We start from the raw sequence: 21,844 nt of genomic DNA, 5'->3' as shown, positions 1-21,844 counted from the left end.
CCTTTTTTTTTTTTTTTTTTTTTTTTCTTGGCAGGTGGGATTGGGCGTTATTAGCTTTTGGGCCCAACCATTAGATATGGGCTTTATTTGGGCTTGGACTTTGAATTAGGATTTACTCTTTGGACTTTGTTTAAGTTTGGCCCAAGTTAACGATTTTAAATTTAATTATTTAATTAAAGGGATAACCCTTTAAAAGCCAACTTTTTATTTTGTAATAATTTATAATTTTATTATTCGTTGATGTGACAACTCGTGATTAGTCAAACTTTCTAAATTAGATTTTTGTTAAATAATTTACAAAAAAAAAAAAAATGATAAAACTATATTTTTTTATGTAATTAAAAAATCAATCAGAATGTGATTCCTTAATTAAAAATTGATTGGAAATGTAATATCATAATCGAGTACTCATTTGTGTCGTTGAGTGCTGACCACTAAAATTGTAATGAAATACATACAATAACCATGCATAGTTCGTCGAGTATCCGTTTGACACTAAATTAGATAAGCTTTATCTTGCATATCGACAGACTTATTCTCGAGTAACATGCCAAAACTCATATTGGAATCTTAACTTCTGAGGTTATGGCCTGGGGTCCCACTCATGTCGTCTCATTCTCTCGAACTTTGCATATGCCTAGACTTATCTTCAATATACACTCTTGGTTTGTTGGTCGATGCACTATTTTCTTCAATCGCATCATGATGCTTTTCAATCTTAGCACTCACAAGGCCAGATGGGCACTACTTGAGGGTCGTCCCTTGCATGTCTCGCATGTGGGGTCACAACTTACTTTCTATCGTTGTGACACTCTCCCCACTTAATATAGTCATCGTTATCAGTGACTTTCTAAAAATATAATCGCGTGGGCAAAATTTTAAAAATAAAAGAAAAAATACCATTTTTATTTATTTTTGGTGGCATGACAGCCACATAATTAATGGCCAGAGAATGGTTTAAGATATACAAATTTACATTATATGTATATTACAATAGTGTACCGACAATAAACGAGCTTCTTCTACGGACCAAAAGCAATTGAAATTAACCAACCAAGTCATCAAATCTACTTATTAAATACCCTAAAACAGTATTATGGGTATATATTTCGAGATTATTCTTACAATTAAATATATGATTATCTCGTTACTCATCATTTAAAATGATGTAATTTATTCGATATTAGAACGTAACTTAAAAAGATACGAGAAAAATTTTAAAATAAAAGTATATGTACACGTTAAACCAAATTGCTAAGTTTGAGCATCCTTTAAATGTTCAAATGTTAATATAATTACCGTCATTTCGGTGAAACATTTATTAATAAAATATTTACTAATAATGTACGTGTCTATCTATTAAATAAAATTTAGAATAAATTATCAAACATAACTTTACCTTTTAAAAATTAATTAATACATTAAAAATAAAAAAAAACAGATTGAGATGATAATTCATATCTTATTTAAGAGTAAACAGGGGTGTGTTACAAGATTAAAAAAAAAAAAAAAAAAAAAAACTGTATAAGATCAAACAACGGTGTATTTGCGTTTTTCAGCATAATTGATGAGCATTTCGAATTCCTCCTCGTTGATGAATCCGTCTTTGTTAGAATCGGCGTGAGAAAGAGCCTTACCAGCTCTGTACGAAGGCATAAAGGAACCGATGTACCGAAAAGCTTCGGTGAGCTCGGAGGAGTTGAGACGGCCGTCGCCGTCGCCGTCGTGGTTTCTGAAGATTACGCTAAGTTGCTCTCTTGAAAGCTTCGACCTCTTCTTCGACTTCTTGCTTTTGTCTTCTGTCGGATCCATTTTTGATATTGTTTTGGTGCTTTGTGATTCCAAAGGGTATATATATACGTCGAATTAATACTCCTAAGGGTATAAAATAATTTAATTTGTATATTAAGTATGGTATCTTTTGCTCGCATTAATTCTTCTGCACTTGTTCCTTCAAAGCCAGAATAATTTGGAGAGCTGAAAATAAAAGGTTCTTAAAGTATGATTATGATATATCTATATATATATATGTATAAGATTTGGACGGAATAGCGGAGAGCGAAAGAGAAAGCGAGCGTAATGTTGACCAAAATATTTCTATTTTTAAAATAACACTAAACTAACGTTGTATAGGTTGAGTTGGATCGGGTGAAGGGTATTTGTGAAAATATGTATATTTTCAAAACTTTTAAATGTAAAAAACTCTCCGAGAGCTCTAGCAAAGGTTTAAAATAAAAAATGGTCTATTTAGTTTGGTACGATGGAACGATGTATTAATTTTTTATTATATAGGATTGACTACATTTTTTTATTACGATGTGACATAAATATATTGCTTTTATATTTATGAGATGCTAATGGGGGCAAAAACATATTTATTGTTATTTTTTAATATTCAAAATTTTAAATTTAAAACTTTTATTTATTTTTTGTTGCAAAAACGAAATTAATTTGGAAAAAGGGTCACCAGCCTTCTTATCATGGAATCTTATTCTTTGTTTGAGAGTAATTTATTTTTAATTACAAGAAATATGAAATTAAGTAAATATCTCCATTTTGTAAATTTTAGATATATAAATTAATTTTTTTGGGTAAATAAACAAATAAACTTAGCTTTGAATTCTCGTTCCACATTTGAATGGTTACGTAGTATTATATTATTATATGCATAATTAAATTGCTAGCAAACTACTATTCTCTAAAATTCATTTTGTATTATTATAAAATCAAAATAAATAAAAATACCTTAAATCAATCCTAAAAATTACCTTAATAAACATATATTAATTAATACTTCAATTTATTGTTCGTGCGACTTTAATTTATTGTTTTGGTTATTTTTATTTTATATTTTTCTCTCATTTTATTGTCGTAATTAAAATAAGAAAATGCATGTAAAGTGTGTTAGACGAACACGACTCTCCACAATGGGTATGATATTGTCCACTTTGAGCATAAGCTCTCATGGCTTTGCTTTGGGCTTCCCAAAAGGCCTCGTACCAATGGAGAGTGTATTCTTCGATTATAAACCCATGACCATTCCCTAAATTAACCGATGTGGGACTTTCCTCATCCAACAAAGTGAAACTCGATGAAAAATTTGACAATAAAGTAAGTTTGTAATCGAGATGAAGATAAGATTCAAAATTGAAATTTCGAAAATTGTCACAATATAAAGGAGTGTCCCATTATTTAGAAACAGTTACTGAGCAGCTTCTCCTTTTTTAGTTCAACAAACCATGCAGCAAAAAGGAACAAAATTTTCAAACGATGGTGTAATGTCGTTTTTCGGTATAATTGACGAGCGATTCGAAATCCTTCTCGCCGATGAATCCATCCCTGTCGGAATCCGTGTAACGAAGAGCGTGATGAGCTCTGTACGACGGCAGAAAGGCGCCGATGTAGCGGAAGGCTTCCGTGAGCTCGGTGGCGCTCAAGCGGCCGTCGCCATCGCCGTCGTGGTTTCTGAAGATTACGCTGAGTTGCTCTCGGGAAAGCTTCGGCCTCGGCTGGGACATCTTGTTTTTCCTTGCCATCGCCGTTGAATCTGTATTGAATTTTGTTTGTTTGTGGTTTGTTGTTTGTTTTGGGTATTTATAGTCGCTTAGTTTCAGATTCCTAAGCGTCAGGGATTGTTCGGTCAACGTGGCGATAATAAAAAATTGCTCACATTCACTCACACAACTGATGTATATTAATACAAAACTAAAAGCCACAATCTTTACGCCAATTGGTTGAATTTACAAAAACGGAAAAATGTTCATTAAATTACAAATAATCTATAAATTTTAATACTCGTGTTTAATATTTAGAAACTTAATGTGTATAGAGCTGAAACTTACGATTCATGTCCAAGATTTAATATCGACTCTTGCATCCCCTGCAACAGGGTCACATTAACTATTTATCACTTTTAAGGATGAAGAAGTTAGATAATGACGTGTACATCATATAAGACATGTGTGCTTTTAGTATGTTTTGTCCCCACTCACTTAACATAAATTTTCTCCAAACTAAGTAACAATTCAAACCCTCCACTAGTAAATATTGTTCACTTTAGTTCATTACGTATTGCACACGAATCTCACAGTTAAAACGTGTCTACTATGGAGATAGCCTAGTCCTACTTTGACTAGTGACTGATTTTAATACCATTTGTAACAATCCAAGCTTACCGTTAGCAAATATTGTTAATACGCATAAAAAGGCAAGAGCATCTTAGAGACGTTATATTTGTTCTACTTCCTTGATATTATGCTTTGTTGAGGTTATGGGGTTGGAGCTGTGAAGATATTGGAATCCAATTCTTTGACAAATAAATTTTTTTTAGTATTTTTTTAATTGAAAAAAACGCATATTTAGTTGACAGTTGTAAAGAAGCATAAAAAGGAAATAGATTATCTGAAACTTTGCATAAAGTAAAATTACAAGGATTCTTTTCTCCCCTTAACTTACCTTTCATAATGGACGGTGTTACATCTTCTTCTCCAAAATATATATATTACTATTTCCATTTTAACCATTTTGGAAGTAAAAATTAAAAAGACCATATGTTGTCCTTAGCTTTTAACTCTTTTAATAAATATGCTTAGAAACTGAGGAGTGAAATAAGATAAAAGAAGAAAAAACGAATTATTATTATTATAATATTTTATTTTCAAAAGAAATAAGGTTTTTATTATTTATTAAAAATATCACGTGTTAGTGTTAGTAATGATTACAATAGTTTAGGTTAGTTTAATAATGTATGACATATTTTGTTCTTTATGTGGAAGATATTGTCTTCATTAACTTCACTAATCTAATTTATGAGAATAATTTAATCACACGTGCAGCTTAGTTCGTTCATTATTAAATTAATCTTGAAGTCGAATTTCGCTTCTTTTGATTTAAGGTGCTTTTCAAAAATGTCCTAAATGTTCTCTTTTTTAAAAAAAAAAAAAAAGAAAAAAAATTTATCCCACGTAATAAAAGATTGAAACAAAGTATGTTTCAATTCGGTCACTTCGGTTGATTCGTGTCTCCTATTTGTCTAAAGCTGAATCGTTAAATTAGTATAAATTTTTTATGATCGTAAAGAAAAATATGGTTATAAAAAAAATAGAAGATGACACAATTGCTGTGATGTTAGGGTTTTAGGCCGTTTAAATTGGGAATCAAATTTTAGAAATTTTTGGGCTTAATTGAGCTTAGCCTTCTAAATTATTAGGTCTTTGTTCGGTCTACTGCATCTCGAGTTTGTATGGTCTAATTACGGTTCTCAATCTCACCTTAAATTTTTTTATTGATAAATTTTATCCCTAACCATTCTCCTCACTATTATGGTCTCTGAGTCTAGCTTGAGAGTTTAATGTTATTTGTCTCATGTTTAAATTTTGCAACTTATTCTTGATTTTGTTCATGTTTTTGGTCCAAAGACATGTTCGAAAGAAGGGCCATAATTCTTAAGATCGAACTAAATAAAAATTGTCAGATATTGAGATACTTTTAACTTAGGTTGTCTTAGACAACCTTAGAAACCAATTTTTCATTACTTGCTCAATTCGGATGCAGTCATCAAATTCTCAAAAAAAATTCATTATGTTTTTTTTTTTAAGTTTTGACCCGAAAATCTAATTCTAGCTTAATCCATATCAGTACTCAACAAAACTTTAAAAAAAATAAATGAAAATAATTATCGATAATTTAAAATAAATAATAATGAATCAAATGCAGGTAATAATATTCTATTTATAAAGGAAAAGGAAAACCAACATTATCTTAAAAGAATAAAAAACAAAACAATGGTAAAAGAAAAACCTAGCTTCTAACCAAAAATGGACACGTGTTGTTTATGTATTGGAGGCGAGGAAAAGTGAAGGAAGATTTTTAATTAGAAAAGGCATTATTTAATTATTAAAAATATACATATTTAATATATATATATATTTGGGTTGCCCATTGTTAAGCCCAACGAGCTTAAAAATGGTCTAAATGTATCAGCCCATGGACCATTCTACCCTTCAAAATTTTGGGTCAATCAAAATTTGATTTTCTATTGGGTTGGGCTAGAGTGTCATTATTTATCATATTTATAAATGCGCCATTATTACCCACACAATAAATTAATACGTCATTTAATAATAGATTAAATTGTAAATGAAAAAAATAAAAATAGATACCTTGTTCTACAAATTCTAACTCCGTCCCAATATGATAAAATTTAATGGTAAGGAAGAAAATTTATTAATTTATGAATATAAAATATAATTAAACTAACATTAAAGAAAATGGAAAAAATATATATATATATATATATATTATATTTGATTCAGTGATGATATAAGGGATGGACGAATTCAATTTATGGTTTTTATTTTAAAGTATGTTACTAATTATTTATTAATACGATGTTTAAAATAGTTTACATAATAAAACAGGGATTAAAAGGGATCAAATTATAGCGTATTCGCATCTTACAGCGTAATCAAGAAGGCCATCCAGTTCATCAAGAGTAACGTAGCCATCGCCGTTGGAATCGGCGGCTTTGAGACACTGGCGAGCTCTGAAACGGCTCCAATTGGATCCTAAGGACTCGAAGGCGGCTTTGAGTTCCAGGCGTGAGAGTCGGCCGTCGCCGTCGTTGTCGTGCCTGAGGAAAATCTCGCGAAGCTGCTCTTTGGTGAAAGGAACTGGACATCGCTTGTAGTCGCAGATGCCGCTGCGGAAGAAACCCATTATCGCCGTAGCTTCGTTTCAACCTCCTCCGCCGAACGCCGGCTTTGATGTGGTTCTTGCCTTTGGTTCTCTCGATTGAGTTGCAGGCTTGCTGGAGTCGGATATTTATTCACCAATTCCTCGCGCAATAAATGTAATTGACCTCTCTTCTTTATTTACCTTTTTTTAATATTTTTAATTGACAAGAAAAAATAGGAGGTGAAATATACATATAATTAGTTTCTAATTTTAATTTACTTTTGTTTGATCTCATTCAATTTTTCTCTAATAAATAATAATGGTGGGTAATTAAAATAAATTTATTAAAAATTGACTTGTACATTTGCGGTATTATATGTACTTTTAAACGGTCAAGAATATCGTTGAATATAAAATTTTAAGTGTTATTTAAAATTCAACTATAAAAAGCATCTCTTTAATGTATTTTAAAATATCTCCTCTATAATGAATATTGAATAAAGCAAATCAATAATAAGATAAAATATATATATATATGAATCACATACTCCCCTTTTCAATAATTTGATTGTTTAGATTTTTTTTTTTTTAATACCAAATTAAGGATACTTTTCTTAAAATACCATTATTAAAATTTTTGAATAATACTTATTTTTTTTTTAGAACTAAGAGAAAATGGAAAAAAAAAACTAATTTTTGAAAATAAAAAACTCTATTTCATTATTTTTTCAATCTCTCTTATTTGCATATTTTCTAAAATTAAAGGTAAAAAAAACATACTTATTTCAAGCTATGTATATATTTAAATCACGACAATAATCGAAATAATTATTATTTTTTAAAATTCATAAACTTATCCTATAAAATTTTAAAATATTTATGAATTAAATATAACAAAATTAGTAAACATTTCTAAACTTAAAAATGGTGGTTGGTTCTAAAGAGAGAGTGATGGAATCTTCAAAAGTACATATGGCTTCTCATTGAAGCTGTCGATAAACTTTTTGAAAATTTATTTTCAAAAATTGAAAAAAAAAAAATGTACCTTTAAAGTTAACTATCATACAAATTTTCCGCTATTCCGCTAATAATTTGACAGTATAAAGAAATAGTGTATTGTGCACGTTTTAATCCTAGTTAACAAGAGTAATGACTTGATTGGATTATTTATTTATTAGATAAAATAATAATGGTCCAATCAAAATGGAGAATAAAATAAAAGAAAGGTATGAAGAATAAGAATATTGTTGGTTAGGTAATTGATTGATGAGCATAGAGGTCAATGGCATCAAATACCACATCCATCCATCCTCAATGATAGATGTTTATGTGGCGGTTATAAAAAGGGATCATAAATGGACCTGCTTTATTTCCCTTCTTTTAGTATAAAATCCAATAAACGAACCTTAGGTAAGGATAAGAATAAAGTCGAGTCATTCAAATCAAACCATAGGTAAGGATACGAATAAACTATAGCTAAGAATACGAATAAAATCGAGTCATTCAAATAAGTGTTCCAAACGTAACTCTTTCTATGTCTAAAATAGATTTTCACAGACTAATGAAAGATCTCCACGCAAGATTATAACTTTTGTGACATTTTTTTCTAGACTTTTTCCATGCTGGCAATTCCACTATTTTCACCAATTTTAGATCAATTTTTTTAACACTTTTGGGTATGTTTTGAGGGAGAATTTATAATTTGTAAATCATGCAAGATAAGATTTTAAATAATTAGATAAATAATTTATAATTAGTATTTTAAATATATTTTATTTGATGATAAGGTTGTTGAAATTTTATTTAAAAAAAAATTAGAGATCAACCCACAAATTTAATCTTTAATTATAAAGACATTATACATATTGACACAAATATATAATAAAATGATGATGATTATACATAACACGCAGCCGCCATTTATTGAATAAGTTTTTAGAAACCAACGATGCAACAACCGAGTGAAAGAGAGACGTGGTCGGAGGCGGCGGTGGCGGCGGCGGCGGTGGTGGAGCAATTAAATCAAACAACATAACCTTCGCTCATCAAGTACTTGATGAACTTATCGATCTCGTCCCGACCAAGCTTTCCATCTTTGTTTCGATCGGATTGGCAGAGCGCCTTGAAGGCAAGATGAACTGGGAATTCAGCGTCCAGTTGCTTCAAAGCTTCCTTGATCTCGAACAATCCCAATCCACCATCTTCATTCGTGTCCATCTGGTTAAATATCTCTCTCAGTTCCTTCGCCGAGTACCCGCTCTCCGACTGGGGGGCCACCGCCTTCGATTTCCGACCGTACGACGACATCGTTTTGCAATCGACTGGGTTTCCGATCGTGCAGTTGTATTTGGTTTGTTGACGATGGAAGAGGAGGAAGGGAAAATTTATAGGATTAATGGCGGCGGCTTGAGCTCCAAGAACCGCCATGACGGTGCGCCAACAGATTAGAATTAAGATGCGGTGTTATCTTGTTGTCTTCTCCAATGGGATTCGTATGGCTTTCTGATTCGGTCGCTGCGACGAAAATTTTGGAATCGAATTCGGCTTTTCAGTGCCGTACGATTTGGGAGCTGTCCTTTGAGATAGCTTAAATTCTGCTCAGCTGTCAGTTCAAATTGGTCACGCTATTTCATTCAATATAATCTTACTATAACAATACTGTTTGATTTTAGACCGATTAAATATGGCACGGGTTTATGTAGATTTAGACGGGCTTTACTTTCGCCATTTCACTGGAGCGGTAACTCAAAGAGGAAACCTTACACTCCAGTGTAGAATTTTTTGATCTATGAAATTAGTAGAAAATAGATTATTTTTCGAGATGAATTCTTGTCATTTTATTTTAATCGAAAAACTAACGGACTTTAAAAATGTATATTCATACGTTTTGGCATAATTTTATAATACCAACAAAAACAAAACATTCACATTTCCTATACTAAAAATAAATTTTAAATTTAAATTTTGAAGGGTAAAAAGGCTGAAAAGGCTAATTTATTGTTATTTTAGGCCGAATTTTGGATATAATAAAATCCCGGAGGCGCGCAAGAATCGGGGATTTCTCGTGGCCATGGAGAACCCAAAACCCTACCCGCGTTCGAATCCTATGCTATTCGCTTCCTCTTTCGTCCACCATCACTGTACCAGACTCGGTGCCGAGCTTTCTAATCGACTCGAAGAGGCCAAACGCTTTGCTGGAACCTTCGCCAGAAGATGGCCGGCGGAGGCGAATTGGCGATCCTTTCCTACCCCACCTTTTGCGTCCCTTGCGCAGCACACTAATGCATTGGCTGCCACTCTTAGCTCCGATCAAGTGGCTAAGTCCCTCGTCGGAACGGCGGTCTACACTGTTAGCAATTCAAACAACGAGTTTGTGCTCATTTCTGATCCTAATGGTGTCAAGTCAATTGGGTTGCTTTGCTTCCGCATGGAAGACGCCGAGACCTTTTTGGCTCAGGTATGTTTTGCCCTTGTTTTTTCGCCATTCGAGAATTTTGTTTTGTGATGTGGATAATTTCCTGCATGTGGAATAAATTTACCATTCCAATTCTTTATCCTTAATTGATGAGAATTCTTATGTTTATAGTACAATATGATATCTGATATGGTGAATTTCAGGTCCGATCGAGGAAAAGAGAACTGAGAAGTAATGCAAAGGTTGTCCCACTTACCCTTGACCAGGTACATTGTTCGCATCATTAAATATTAAATTCATGTTTTGTGTATTATCAGTTGCCGTGTTCTTCTTCCATCACCCTCACTTTTTTACTAAAATAGATTTACTTATGATTTCTGCTCACTTTTACTGATTCACAGGTATATATGTTGAAAGTAGAAGGTATTGCATTCCGGTTTCTTCCAGATCCTGTTCAGATTAAGAATGCTTTAGAGGCAAGATTCGTTTGATCTTGTCATTTCTCATGCCTCTCAGACTAAGGCTCGTGTTATGGAGTATCAAAATAAAATGAAATTAATACTAAAATCCGGATTTTTTTTTTTCTTCCACCAGTTAGATACCATTAGGGCTGAACTTCCTTGCAATCATCTTCAAAGATGGCTTGGCATTTCAATTTTATATTTGAGATGTTATTTTTCCTTTCACTTGTAACAAAACATTTACAAGCAATAACATTTTAAAATTGACTCATCATTGTATCCTTTCATTTATAGCTCAAAGCCTCGGATTCCAAGAGCAGTTTTGATGGAGTTCCTGTTTTTCAGGTACATTGGTGCACTCAATTAAATGGTTTTAACACAAAGGCAAAATTCTTCATTGTGAAAACTCCAGAATGATCCATAAACTGAATTATTGGACACTTTCCAAATTTCTAATTCAGAGCATAAACAGCTCTCAATCTTGATTGGCATTGAATCTCTATGTATAATTGGGTTAACATGTCTCATATCCTGTTCACTTCTCATAATAACGATTTTCTATTTTACAGTCTGACCTTCTGATTGTGAAAAAGAAAAACAAGCGTTATTGTCCTATATACTTTACTAAGGTTCGTATCATTTCTGAGGAACTCGTGGATCATTGATGCGTCTAATGTGCTTCTAAAAATGTGGTTTTATGATCTCACCATCCTCTAGTACTGATCTTTTATTGGAAAATAGGAAGATATAGAAAAGGAACTCTCGAAGGTCTCAAAGGCATCAAGGGGATTAGGAACTTCTCAACATATTATGGTATCGTTTCCATCTATTTTCTCTGGTGTGTTTTATTCATTGAATGGGTTGAATTTCGTGCCTTGATCAGTGCTCCCTGTAAAACATAGTTTGTGTTATATTTTCTTTTCTTCTTTGCATTCTGATACGTTATTGCTTATTACATTTTAGAAGTAACCCGTTCCCACCAAATATGTTCCTCTATTAAATGAAAGATTGATTTTGTTAATTTTCCCGCTATAGTTTACAGTTTTTATGAAGTTGTTTTTGCCACAAGAAATTCGTATTCAAGCAGCTGTGGAAGTGATGATGAAAATGTTTTAAGCTTTAAATATAAGCAGAATGTCTGAAATTATTATCCTGCAATTGAAAATTGTGGACGATCACTGCGTGTTTCTTTCTTGTGAAAAATATTTGTTACGTTAATCCACGATTATATTGTTTGTTCCCCTCACTTGACCAAAATTTTATATAACAGGTCGGTAGTTTGGAGGATGTTCTTAAGAAAATGGAGGTAAGGTTTCTTGATCTCAAGTAGCAGCATCTTTTAGAAAATAGAAATTATACTCCATCTTAGTTAGTTTTCTTGATCAATTATAGTTGAATGAGAAGAACTCAGCCTGGGAAGATCTAATTTTTATTCCACCTGGAAAAAGCCACTCTCAACACATTCAAGAAGTGGGCAAAGCATGACATAGGCTGTGGACTCAGCCAACAGACCACGAAGGAGCATGGAGAGCTGATTCAGCTAACTGAGGTTAGAGAACATTGGAATTCTAAAATAATTGGCCTCATAGGAGAGCAATAATATACTGTTATATTTTTTTAGAGAATAATTGTTTAGGTAGCTGAAAATTTTAGCGATGACCTTGATTTTATCTTCATTTTTATATGCTCCTAGTTGGATTTATATAATCCATTTGCCTAACCCAAATCTATTGCTGTGGTATAATTAGAATAAGCTTTAAGCAGTACATATTTCTGAGTGGATGAAATTGTTCACCCACTTTAGCAACAACGTCTTCACTCACCACGCATTCATCAACCACGCTATACGTTCAAGGGAACCAAAGTTTGATACCCTCACAACCCTGTAGTCGTATCTTCATATTGAGAGAGATGAACGAAAGAGGTCAATTCTGTGAGTACCATCTTTTCTTCAATATCATGGATGTTTTCATCCAATTTTAGAAACGCATTTATATATGTTTTAGAACAATTTATTTTGTTTGCTCATGAGCTAAGTTATCCAAAATTATTATTATTATTATTATTTTCTTCCAAATGGCCTTTGTATCTGAAATCCTTTCTCCCTTTTGAGTGATCATGAAGTCGTCCAGATGAAATAACTCGAGAAACTAATTAATGGGTGGTCAATTTTCATTTCCTCTTGCTCTTCAAAATCTATTTCAGTAGGTATTTCATACCTCAACCTAAAAAAAAATTATTAGTAGCTGTGACAATTATTTTTTAAAGTAATCATTCAATGTAAAATTATTGAACACTTTTTCTCTCCTCTTTATAAAAGCTATCACTATATTATATAAGCTACATCAAATAATGTTCCTTGCCTTTAACAAAGAGACCTTTAAACTCCATGAAACTGCAAGGATTGGCTGTTTTGGTGCAAGAATGTGGACCATTATGTGTCCTATAGATCAGAGGGAGTTAAAAGCTTAGAGGAATAGCTTTATATTTTTTATTTTTGTTGGTTGAATTATTAAGTTTAGTCTATAAGTTTTGAGTCTAATTTGATCATGAACTAAAGTCAGTAGACGCATGATTATGTCCTCAGCCTCTGTTGAAATGTTAGTGTAAGAACCAAGGAAGAAGGTGGTGATGAATAATGATGAGAAAAGGGATAATTGGTGTCGGAATTTGGGCATTATTTTGAAATGCAGAAGTAGTGTAGTTGAGGGACCAATCTGATTGCTGCCTCTGCACTCGTAGTACAAAAACTTTGTTCAAACTTCCATTTTGTCTGTTTGATTGTATTATTTGTATACCATGTTTACTTCTGAAGGGGAAGGAATAATAATAATCCATTGTTTTCCATTTCTATTCTATTTCTGTTGTTTATCACATCCCAAGTAAGACATTGAGATATATACGGTGTCTTAATGCTTTGGATGATTCTTCAATCTGCTTGAATTCCTTTTTTAAGAGTGAGAACATAAATAAAAAACAAACATGAAAGTTAATAATGAATTCCTTAAAGATGAAGAGTGGGAGGCATCACCATCATAACATCATCCTCTACCTTTTAGTGGGGTCTGACTGTATATAAAAAGAGAAAACCTCCTTTTACTTTTCTGGGTTTTGCTGCACTAATTTAAATTAATTATTATTAAGCCCAATCATGCACAACCGCCCTTGCCCAGAACTTCAAAGGCAGCTTGCGCGCAACCTAGATCTGGCCATCAAGATAAGTGTTAGGCCCCAGTGGTCTATACTATACCAAATCTTAGGCGTGTGGAGTGGAGCTGCCATTGGTGTAGATCTTGATGGTAGTGCCAAATATTCGAACGAGAAGGTTGAAGGTAGAAGAGGAAAAAAGTTCATCGCCCAAAACCTCTAAAGAATGTCTCCAATTCTCTTCTTCTTTGGTTCCCACGCAGTCTTCCCCAAACGCTGTACCGTTGAATCTACGACTTTCTATTTAGGAAACAGACAGATAACACGTCAACGTTAATGGCCCCCACCCTCCACTGTGATGTCCCAAACATGGCAATATTTGCAGCATGCCACTACACACTTATCCTACTCACGGTCACAGTAGCATGCATCTGCCTCTTCCTCAGATCCCCTTTCCCCGAAAATCCTCCAATTTTCTCAACACGCCGCCCAAAATTAACTAATAACAAATAACAAAATCAAAGTAGGCTCCATGACGTCACCCATCACCGCCCAATCCCACCGCTGGATCCGGCCGTCGGTGGCGACTATTAATGTCTGACACATGTGCCGCCTTTGTTTTATTCGGGTGTCAACTAATAATCACCTTCCTTAACCCAAATTAAACACAAGATTTGAGTATTAAATTATAATTTTAATCATGTATTTGATAAGACACTTACAATTAAAAGACTAAATAAATACAAATAAAAAAATTAAAGAAAAACAACTCAATTTTGTGTGTCAAACCCCGACGGATGTGTTGGATTCCTTTTAACAATTTTTTACATCAAATCAGTTCCACGAATTGGAACAATAATAATAATATTTTAGAAAAAGAAAAGGAAAAAAAGGGAGAAGATGGATGGATGGATGGATGGATGGATGGATGATGGTTTGTGGGAAGGGGTGGGCTCCACGGACGCATACCGGCCCCCACTTTTTCTCATCCTAATTTTAGCTCTCAAAACTTCTCGCCTTGGATTTTCCTTTTCATAATCCTTTTCTTTTTTTTTTTCTTTTTTCTTTTTATTTTTCTGTTTAATTATTTTACTTAGTTTCTTTTCTGTATTTCCTTTTCCCAATTTCTGATCATAATTTTTCATTTCCTCTCTCTTGACTCCTCTTCCATCTCTTCTTCTCTGCTTCTTCTTCTTCTTCTTCTTCTTCGGCTGCGTTCTTACGGTATACTTCTCTTCTCCTTTCTCTCTCTTTCTTCGTTTTCGTTTTGATTCTATCAACTTGCAGCTTTAATCTGTTTCGTTTGTTTGGATACTCTGTCTTCGTTCTACCTTCTACCTATGTGCTGTTGTTTCTGTTGATTCTTTTATGTTTAGTATCTGATTTCTTCGATGCGCTGATATCTACTGCTGTGCAAGAGGTGTGTGATTTGGCATACTGAATTTCCTTATTCCGCGTCATTCAATTGGTGTATGATGTTGAATTTTGCCTTTCGTTGCTGTTATTCAATTGGACGGTGATTTTTTTGGAGTTTCGTTACTTTGCTTTTCTCTACGGAATCCGGCTGCTATAGGCGGGATGGAACGCGAAAGCGCGTAGTTGCTATATCTGTTTTCTCCTTATTGTAAAGCAGAAGAGGTTTTTCGGATACGTGGACTGGCCGTTTACGTTAATTATTTTCCAGTTTTGGTCGTTTTTATGCTTAAATTCCAACTGCTCTTAGTATTGAAACGTAAGGCTTACAAACTTTATGTAAAGGATCTTGAAACGTGCATCCTTTTGGTGTACCGGAAGTATTTATTGCGTCTTCGGGGAAATACATTGGTGTGGCAGAAATAATTAGACGGTTTAGATTGATCTATTCAGACCGGTCAAACCTTTGATCTCATGGATCGAATAAAAGGCGCTTCAATTAAGCTCAAAATGGAGAAAATTTTGAAGAATTACCTTTAATCTTTTAGTGTATGCCAATCGTGTGCCTCTTGCATAGCAGTATATATAGGCACTAGTGAATATACCATATTTATAATGGCGACTGATTAACTACTGCTCAGATGGATCTTTTTGCTAGAATAGGAGATACTAGGATCATTGATTTTGATTAAATGATATATATGGAGTATATTTGTGACATTGATCCAAAATAATTAGTGAACAAAAAGATGACAATTGGTAATGAATTCTGATAGAACTGCTTTGTGAATCTATTTTTTGTTGTCATATAAGGCTTTGCTTTAACTTTATATTGAATATTGATCAAATGTGCAACCCGTTTTTTTTATGATATAACCCAACCGCTGGTAGTAGCTATATTTGTTCACATTTGCAAACGAAAAAGCCTTTTTCTTTTTTCAATGTCTACCTGATATCAAGTGTTTTCTCTTTTACTGGAATGTTCACCTGCAACTGAATGTTTATTGCAAAATTCAATTTTAATTTCTTCTGTTTTTTCTTTTTGACATTTTATCTTAATGCCAGTTTATTCAGAAGCATTTGAGGAAAGTTGAACTTCTGCATTCCCCATTGATTAATAGTTCAAACACAAGGAATTAATTATTCTAGTTTAAACTACCTCGGTGAGTAGTCTGAAAAATGGTGCAAAATAAAATGTTAAAACAATGGTGTAGTTTTGAATCTGGACAAAAAAAATCTGAGAATGTTTATCACTTCAGTTTTTGACCTTTGATTTGGATGCATCGTTGATGTTAATGGTGTGTGAATCTGCTACTCCTTGTCCACTGATTTATTGTTGGCATGAATACATTTTTCTTATGACTGTAGTTTCCTAAAGTTGCTGTTTTGTTAATTTTAAAATACAGGATTTGAAAGCTTACGGTTTTGGGTGCTTTGTGTTTGTATGGTTTCAGTTCACCTACAGGTATCCTCTGGCATTTTTCTTAACGCTGTTTGATGGACAATGTGAAATTAGCTGATCATATATCTTCTTCACAATCCTCGTTAATCTCCCAAGATGGTAGTCATGTTCATGAAGAGGATCCAAACCACCTAGTTAACAATGGAATTACGAACCAGAGCCAAGTTCTCTCAAATGCTGTTGATAATGAAAAATTGGAAGGTGATGTTGAATGCTCTTCAAGCCCAGTTGATGCAACACTGCGATCTAAAAGTCAACAGCCAATAGCTGAAAATTCTTTATCATCAACCATAGAAGATGCTCCTAGTGATGCGAATATGAATAAAGATGAACTTATTACATTAAGTAATTCAGGTATGAGTACTACAGTTCCAGATGATAGATTTGAGGAACACAATTCAAATACCTTGATGGAAGACCCCAGAACTCAATCAGTAGAAGATATGCCTGAGAAACTTCCTCAGGAACAACATTCAGTCCATAGTGACTCTGCTACAGTTAATGATGTCAATGAGGTCATTATGCCAGAGAAACTTCCTCGGGAACAATCTTCAATCTATAGTGACTCTGCTACTGTCAATGATGCCAATGTGGTCATTATGCCTGAGAAACCTCCTCAGGAACTATCTTCGGTCCATGGCGACTATGCTACTGTCAATGAGGCCAATGTGGTCATTATGCCTGAGAAACCTCCTCAGGAAAAATCTTCGGTCCATGGTGACTCTGCTACTGTCAATGATGCCAATGTGGTCATTATGCCTGAGAAACTTCCTCAGGAACAATCTTCGGTCCATGGTGACTCTGCTACTGTCAATGATGCCAATGAGGTCATTATGCCTGAGGAACTTCCTCCGGAACAATCTTCAGTCTGTAGTGACTCTGCTACTGTCAATGATGTCATTATGCCTTCTGAGACAGTGGTTATAAAAAATGAGGATGTTGAACGTGCAGATGGGCTTGCAGAGGACGTGAGAGTTTCAGGTGGAAAAACCGAATCTGTTGATTCTTCAAAAGATGTTAAGCAAAGTGATATTAACAGAGGCCTTATTGATACAACTGCACCATTTGAATCTGTTAAAGAAGCCGTTTCGAAGTTTGGTGGGATTGTTGATTGGAAAGCTCATCGAATCCAAACAGTTGAGGTATAACTTACTACAAGACTATTGTGATCCTTTGTCTGTTTAAATATTGCGGCACCATTTACATGCATTGGAGTGGGTTAGCCATTCTTAATATTGACTGAAAGGATACCGTAACTATGAGTCTTTTGCTAGAGTGTCGTGAAAAGCGTATAAATTTCTTTGTCATGGTATTGAACGTGTAGGAGAAAAAGACAAGTGTTTCTCATTAGTTATTGCATATAGTATCTAATGCCAGCTACTCAGTGCTGTTATAACAGCATATTTCGAAAATGCAACATGGTGTTAAGAATCAATGAAAGTATACCATGTAATTTAGGATTTTAGTTGTGAGTACTCACAATGAAAGGTAATTTGGGGACAGTGAGTTGAAAGTGTGAAGTGTGTCTCTTTCATGATGCTTGTGACAGGTTGTGTCTCACCATTTCACAATTATACTCTAAATTATTCTTTAATTCTTCAAAAATATTTTAAATAGAGGGACACTTTCTTCTGTGAAACGTATTCAACTTGATTGTGCTTGATTGGGTTTATTTCTAACTAATAACCAAATTCACTCAATCCCCATGGTGCACATTTGTTCTTTTTCATGTCTCGGACCAAATTCAAATGATTTTTCTGATTTAGCTTATAGTTCTATCTTTCAAATATTACAGAGACGCAAAGTTGTGGAGCAAGAACTAGAGAAATTAAACGAGGAGATTCCGGAGTACAGGAGACAGTCAGAGGCTGCTGAAGAGGGAAAAAAACAAGTTCTAAAGGAGCTAGATAGCACTAAGCGATTGATAGAAGAATTAAAGCTTAATCTAGAGAGGGCACAAACAGAAGAACATCAAGCAAGGCAAGACTCTGAGCTTGCGAAACTCAGGGTTGAAGAGATGGAGCAAGGAATTGCTGAGGAGTCTAGTGTAGCTGCCAAGGCGCAGCTTGAGGTTGCTAAAGCCAGGCACGTAGATGCAGTTTCAGAGCTTAAAGCTGTCAGAGAGGAATTGGTAACACTTTATAGCGAGTTTGCTTCTTTGGTCGCAGATAAGAATGCAGCTTTAGCTAAAGCTGAAGATGCTGTGGCTGCCTCCAAGGAAGTTGAGAAGGCAGTGGAAGATCTAACTATTGAGCTTATGGCCACTAAGGAGTCGTTAGAGTCTGCACATGCTACCCATTTGGAGGCAGAGGAGCAAAGAATAGGTGCAGCCATGGCCAGAGAGCAAGATTCTCTTAACTGGGAGAAAGAATTGAAGCAGGCTGAAGCAGAACTTCAGAGTCTCAATCAGAAAATTATATCAGCGAAGAATCTGAAATCAAAACTGGATACTGCCTCAAATTTGCTAATAGATTTAAAAGCTGAATTAGCAGCTTATATGGAATCAAAACTGGAAGAGGAGCCTGATAATGATGGTAACACAAAAAGCGAGGCAGAGGATCCCGAAAAGAAAACACGTACAGATATACAAGCAGCAGTTGCTTCAGCAAAGCAGGAACTTAACGAAGTGAAACTCAACATTGAGAAATCAACTACTGAAATAAACTGCTTAAAGGTGGCCGCAACATCATTGAAAACAGAGCTTGAAAAGGAGAAATCTGATCTAGTCAACTTGAGGCAAAGAGAAGGAATGGCATCTATAGCAGTTGCATCTCTTGAAGCTGAAGTGGAAAGAACCAGGTCAGAAATAGCTTTAGTTCAAATGAGGGAGAAAGAGGCCAGGGAAACGATGGTGGAGTTGCCCAAACAATTACAGCAAGCAGCACAAGAAGCCGATCAGGCCAAATCGCTGGCTCAGGAGGCTCAAGAAGAGCTGTGCAAAACAAAAGAGGAGGCAGAGCAAGCAAAGGCTGGAGCAAGTACCATGAAGAGTAGATTGCTTGCTTCTCAGAAAGAGATTGAGGCTGCAAAGGCTTCAGAAAGATTGGCGTTGGCCGCAATCAAGGCATTAGAAGAGAGCGAATCGGCCAGAGATACCAACAACGCGAACTCACCCGCAGGAGTTACACTGTCACTAGAGGAGTACTATGAGCTTAGCAAGTGTGCTCACGAGGCAGAGGAACAAGCCAACCTTAGAGTGGCAGATGCACTGTCACAGATTGAGCTAGCCAAGGAATCCGAGTCAAGAAGCTTGGATAAACTGGAAGCAGTAATCCAGGAAATGGCTACCAGAAAGGAAGCACTAAAAATTGCCATGGAGAAGGCTGAGAAGGCCAAGGAAGGGAAGTTGGGCGTTGAGCAGGAGTTGCGAAAATGGAGAGCCGAGCACGAACAACGAAGGAAGGCTGGTGACTCTGGCACTGGATTAATGAACCCCATTCGCAGTCCAAGGGCCAGTTTTGAGGGGAAGAACGATCCATCGAATTTAGTCGGCTCATCTGACGCCATGGTTACTGATGCCTCGAGCCCCAAGGCAGATATGCAAAGAAGCCTTACTTCATTGGATTCGTTCTCAGAATCAAAAACAGGAAAGAAAAAGAAGAAATCATTTTTTCCTCGAATTCTCATGTTTCTGGCCAGAAAGAAGACACAGCCAAACAAGCCATCCTAAATTGTTTCAGGGTACAGTTATTCTATTTACACTGTTGATATTTTGACCTCTCCTTTGAAATTGGTTTTCCTCGCGGAGATTATAATCGCCGAGTTTGAAGAATTACGAGATTGTACATGATGGTGGTTAATTTTTTTCTTTTATTGTATGATATAATGGGTATTCGTGCGTCTATTTAAAAAAAAAAAAAAAACGTTGCACCATGGGCTTTGCAAGATGTAATAAGTTTCTACATTTTGATTTTTGGATGGTGAGGTTATTCCGTGACATTGTCGTGTATAATGTAAAGGCTTACAAGTTTCTGCGAGTTTGATTAGAAAAAGAGTTGGATTTTTATCAGCAGCTTCATGAAAGGCCAAGTTATAAAAATAACCAATTTTTCATTTAAGATTATATGTCGTTGGGATTATATTTGGCTTCCTTGACATTACAATTGATGAAAAAACTAAGTCATTAAGGAACTCGAAATAGGAATCAATACAAATTAGGGAACTCATTGACAGATGTTTAAAACTACTCTAAGGCATCTATAAGGTCCTAAACATGCCACTTAGAAACGTAGCTGATTAACTGTGCATCAGGCAATGCAATGGAACCTGTACCGAGTATATGCTATGCTTGGAACTGAATCTCAATCTCTTAGCCTACTGGATATGCTTAAGGAACTGACCTTCATGGGCGTTGCAATCACCAATGGAGCCTCGGGCAAATCGGTCACTGCAAATTTTTCGTGCATGAAACGACTATCAACAATGGAGTCGTCTTTAAGAACAATCTTGTAACAATAGCAACTCTTGAGGCCTTCCTGATGGCGGTAGCAGTTGTGTGTCCCGTTTTTCACTTGTTGGAAGTTCCAGATGACACTGAACTTGCCTACAGTCGCGACCAAATTGCGCTCCTGCTTCCCGTCCTCAGTGACCTATGGCAATAATAATGAAAATGTAAAAATGGTACAAAAGAAAATTTGAAGACTGCTAAAAGAGAGCTGCACAAAACTTGCAGAGAGTTTGAGATAATAAAACAAAATAACAGGATAACAATATGGACGAACTTTGTCTGATTGTAGGACCAGATATGGAAGGAATTTATGTGCAAATGCTATTATGGAAAATTTTTGGTGCATCAATTTGTTCAGGCTGAACACGTATTAAATGCAATCTCTTTGAAATTCCAAAGCAAGATTTAGTCACCTAAATGCCTAAATGTCTTTGCATTGTGAACTCCACTAGATTATTTATCCAACTCAAAGTATTAAGACAAACATTGGTTATGTATCGACGGCTATTTAAATTATGAAATGTCAATGAGTTAAATGGCTTTATCTTCCTTTCTTCAATGGGACTTTATTATCTCAAAAGACATGGTATATTGTGACACATTGCATGACCAATGAAAGAAAAAGATAAAGATGGAGAATCGATTGATCTGGCAGAACAAACAAGGGAAAAGGTTGTAGACAAGAAAATAAATGATACAAAAAGACAAGCAAGGAAAACAGGCGACACACAAATGTTTTTGCAGCTGATAATAAAAAAACAAAGAAAAAGGTTATAGAAAAGAAAATGAAACATACAAAAAAAAAAAAAAAAAAAAAAAACCAA

The 21,844-nt window shown here is 34.7% G+C and overlaps 3 protein-coding genes across 6 annotated transcripts in view; 2 read left to right on the top strand and 1 right to left on the bottom strand.

Annotated features, from left to right (window-relative positions):
• The first annotated feature begins 9,688 nt into the window (after positions 1-9,688).
• LOC111481156 (protein TIC 22, chloroplastic) lies at positions 9,689-12,616 on the top strand. 3 transcript variants are annotated; one of them, XR_002717985.1, is made up of 9 exons: positions 9,690-10,132; positions 10,294-10,356; positions 10,492-10,566; positions 10,846-10,896; positions 11,121-11,180; positions 11,293-11,364; positions 11,822-11,857; positions 11,944-12,100; positions 12,300-12,616. XR_002717985.1 is itself a non-coding variant. In XM_023126510.1 (8 exons), exons 1-8 carry the CDS (start codon positions 9,746-9,748, stop codon positions 12,034-12,036), a joined length of 837 nt encoding a protein of 278 aa, XP_022982278.1. In that variant the 5' UTR covers positions 9,690-9,745; the 3' UTR covers positions 12,037-12,616. The 3 variants fall into 3 exon arrangements, 2 of the variants coding, with proteins under 2 accessions (XP_022982279.1, XP_022982278.1); XM_023126510.1 differs by having other exon boundaries at positions 11,944-12,616; XM_023126511.1 differs by lacking the exon at positions 10,492-10,566 and having other exon boundaries at positions 9,689-10,132; positions 11,944-12,616.
• A 2,157-nt stretch (positions 12,617-14,773) lies between these two features.
• LOC111481098 (protein WEAK CHLOROPLAST MOVEMENT UNDER BLUE LIGHT 1-like) lies at positions 14,774-20,510 on the top strand. 2 transcript variants are annotated; one of them, XM_023126432.1, is made up of 3 exons: positions 14,774-14,922; positions 16,577-17,715; positions 18,369-20,510. In XM_023126432.1, exons 2-3 carry the CDS (start codon positions 16,609-16,611, stop codon positions 20,241-20,243), a joined length of 2,982 nt encoding a protein of 993 aa, XP_022982200.1. In that variant the 5' UTR covers positions 14,774-14,922; positions 16,577-16,608; the 3' UTR covers positions 20,244-20,510. The 2 variants fall into 2 exon arrangements, with proteins under 2 accessions (XP_022982200.1, XP_022982199.1); XM_023126431.1 differs by having other exon boundaries at positions 14,775-14,922; positions 16,566-17,715.
• Positions 20,511-20,606: 96 nt separating this feature from the next.
• The window catches only part of LOC111481106 (protein CYPRO4-like), a 4,190-nt gene continuing 2,952 nt past the window's right edge, over positions 20,607-21,844 (bottom strand). Inside the window, exon 2 of the mRNA XM_023126440.1 lies at positions 20,607-21,162. Coding sequence (XP_022982208.1) covers positions 20,875-21,162 — 288 coding nt within the window. The 3' untranslated portion in view covers positions 20,607-20,874. The remainder of the gene's footprint in view (positions 21,163-21,844) is intronic.

The sequence above is a fragment of the Cucurbita maxima genome, unplaced genomic scaffold (assembly GCF_002738345.1).
Source record: "Cucurbita maxima cultivar Rimu unplaced genomic scaffold, Cmax_1.0 Cma_Scf00006, whole genome shotgun sequence".
Lineage (NCBI taxonomy): Eukaryota > Viridiplantae > Streptophyta > Magnoliopsida > Cucurbitales > Cucurbitaceae > Cucurbita > Cucurbita maxima.
The sequence above is the reverse complement of the archived record's forward strand: the minus strand, read 5'-3'. Positions and strand labels throughout refer to the sequence as shown.

Coding starts and splice junctions, on each gene's coding strand:
- LOC111481156 (XM_023126510.1), top strand. CDS start 9,746: ATGGAGAACCCAAAACCCTACCCGCGTTCGAATCCTATGCTATTCGCT. Junction 10,357..10,491: donor TCCCACTTACCCTTGACCAG/GTACATTGTTCG, acceptor ACTGATTCACAG/GTATATATGTTGAAAGTAGA. Junction 11,181..11,292: donor GTCCTATATACTTTACTAAG/GTTCGTATCATT, acceptor ATTGGAAAATAG/GAAGATATAGAAAAGGAACT.
- LOC111481098 (XM_023126432.1), top strand. CDS start 16,609: ATGGACAATGTGAAATTAGCTGATCATATATCTTCTTCACAATCCTCG. Junction 17,716..18,368: donor ATCGAATCCAAACAGTTGAG/GTATAACTTACT, acceptor CAAATATTACAG/AGACGCAAAGTTGTGGAGCA.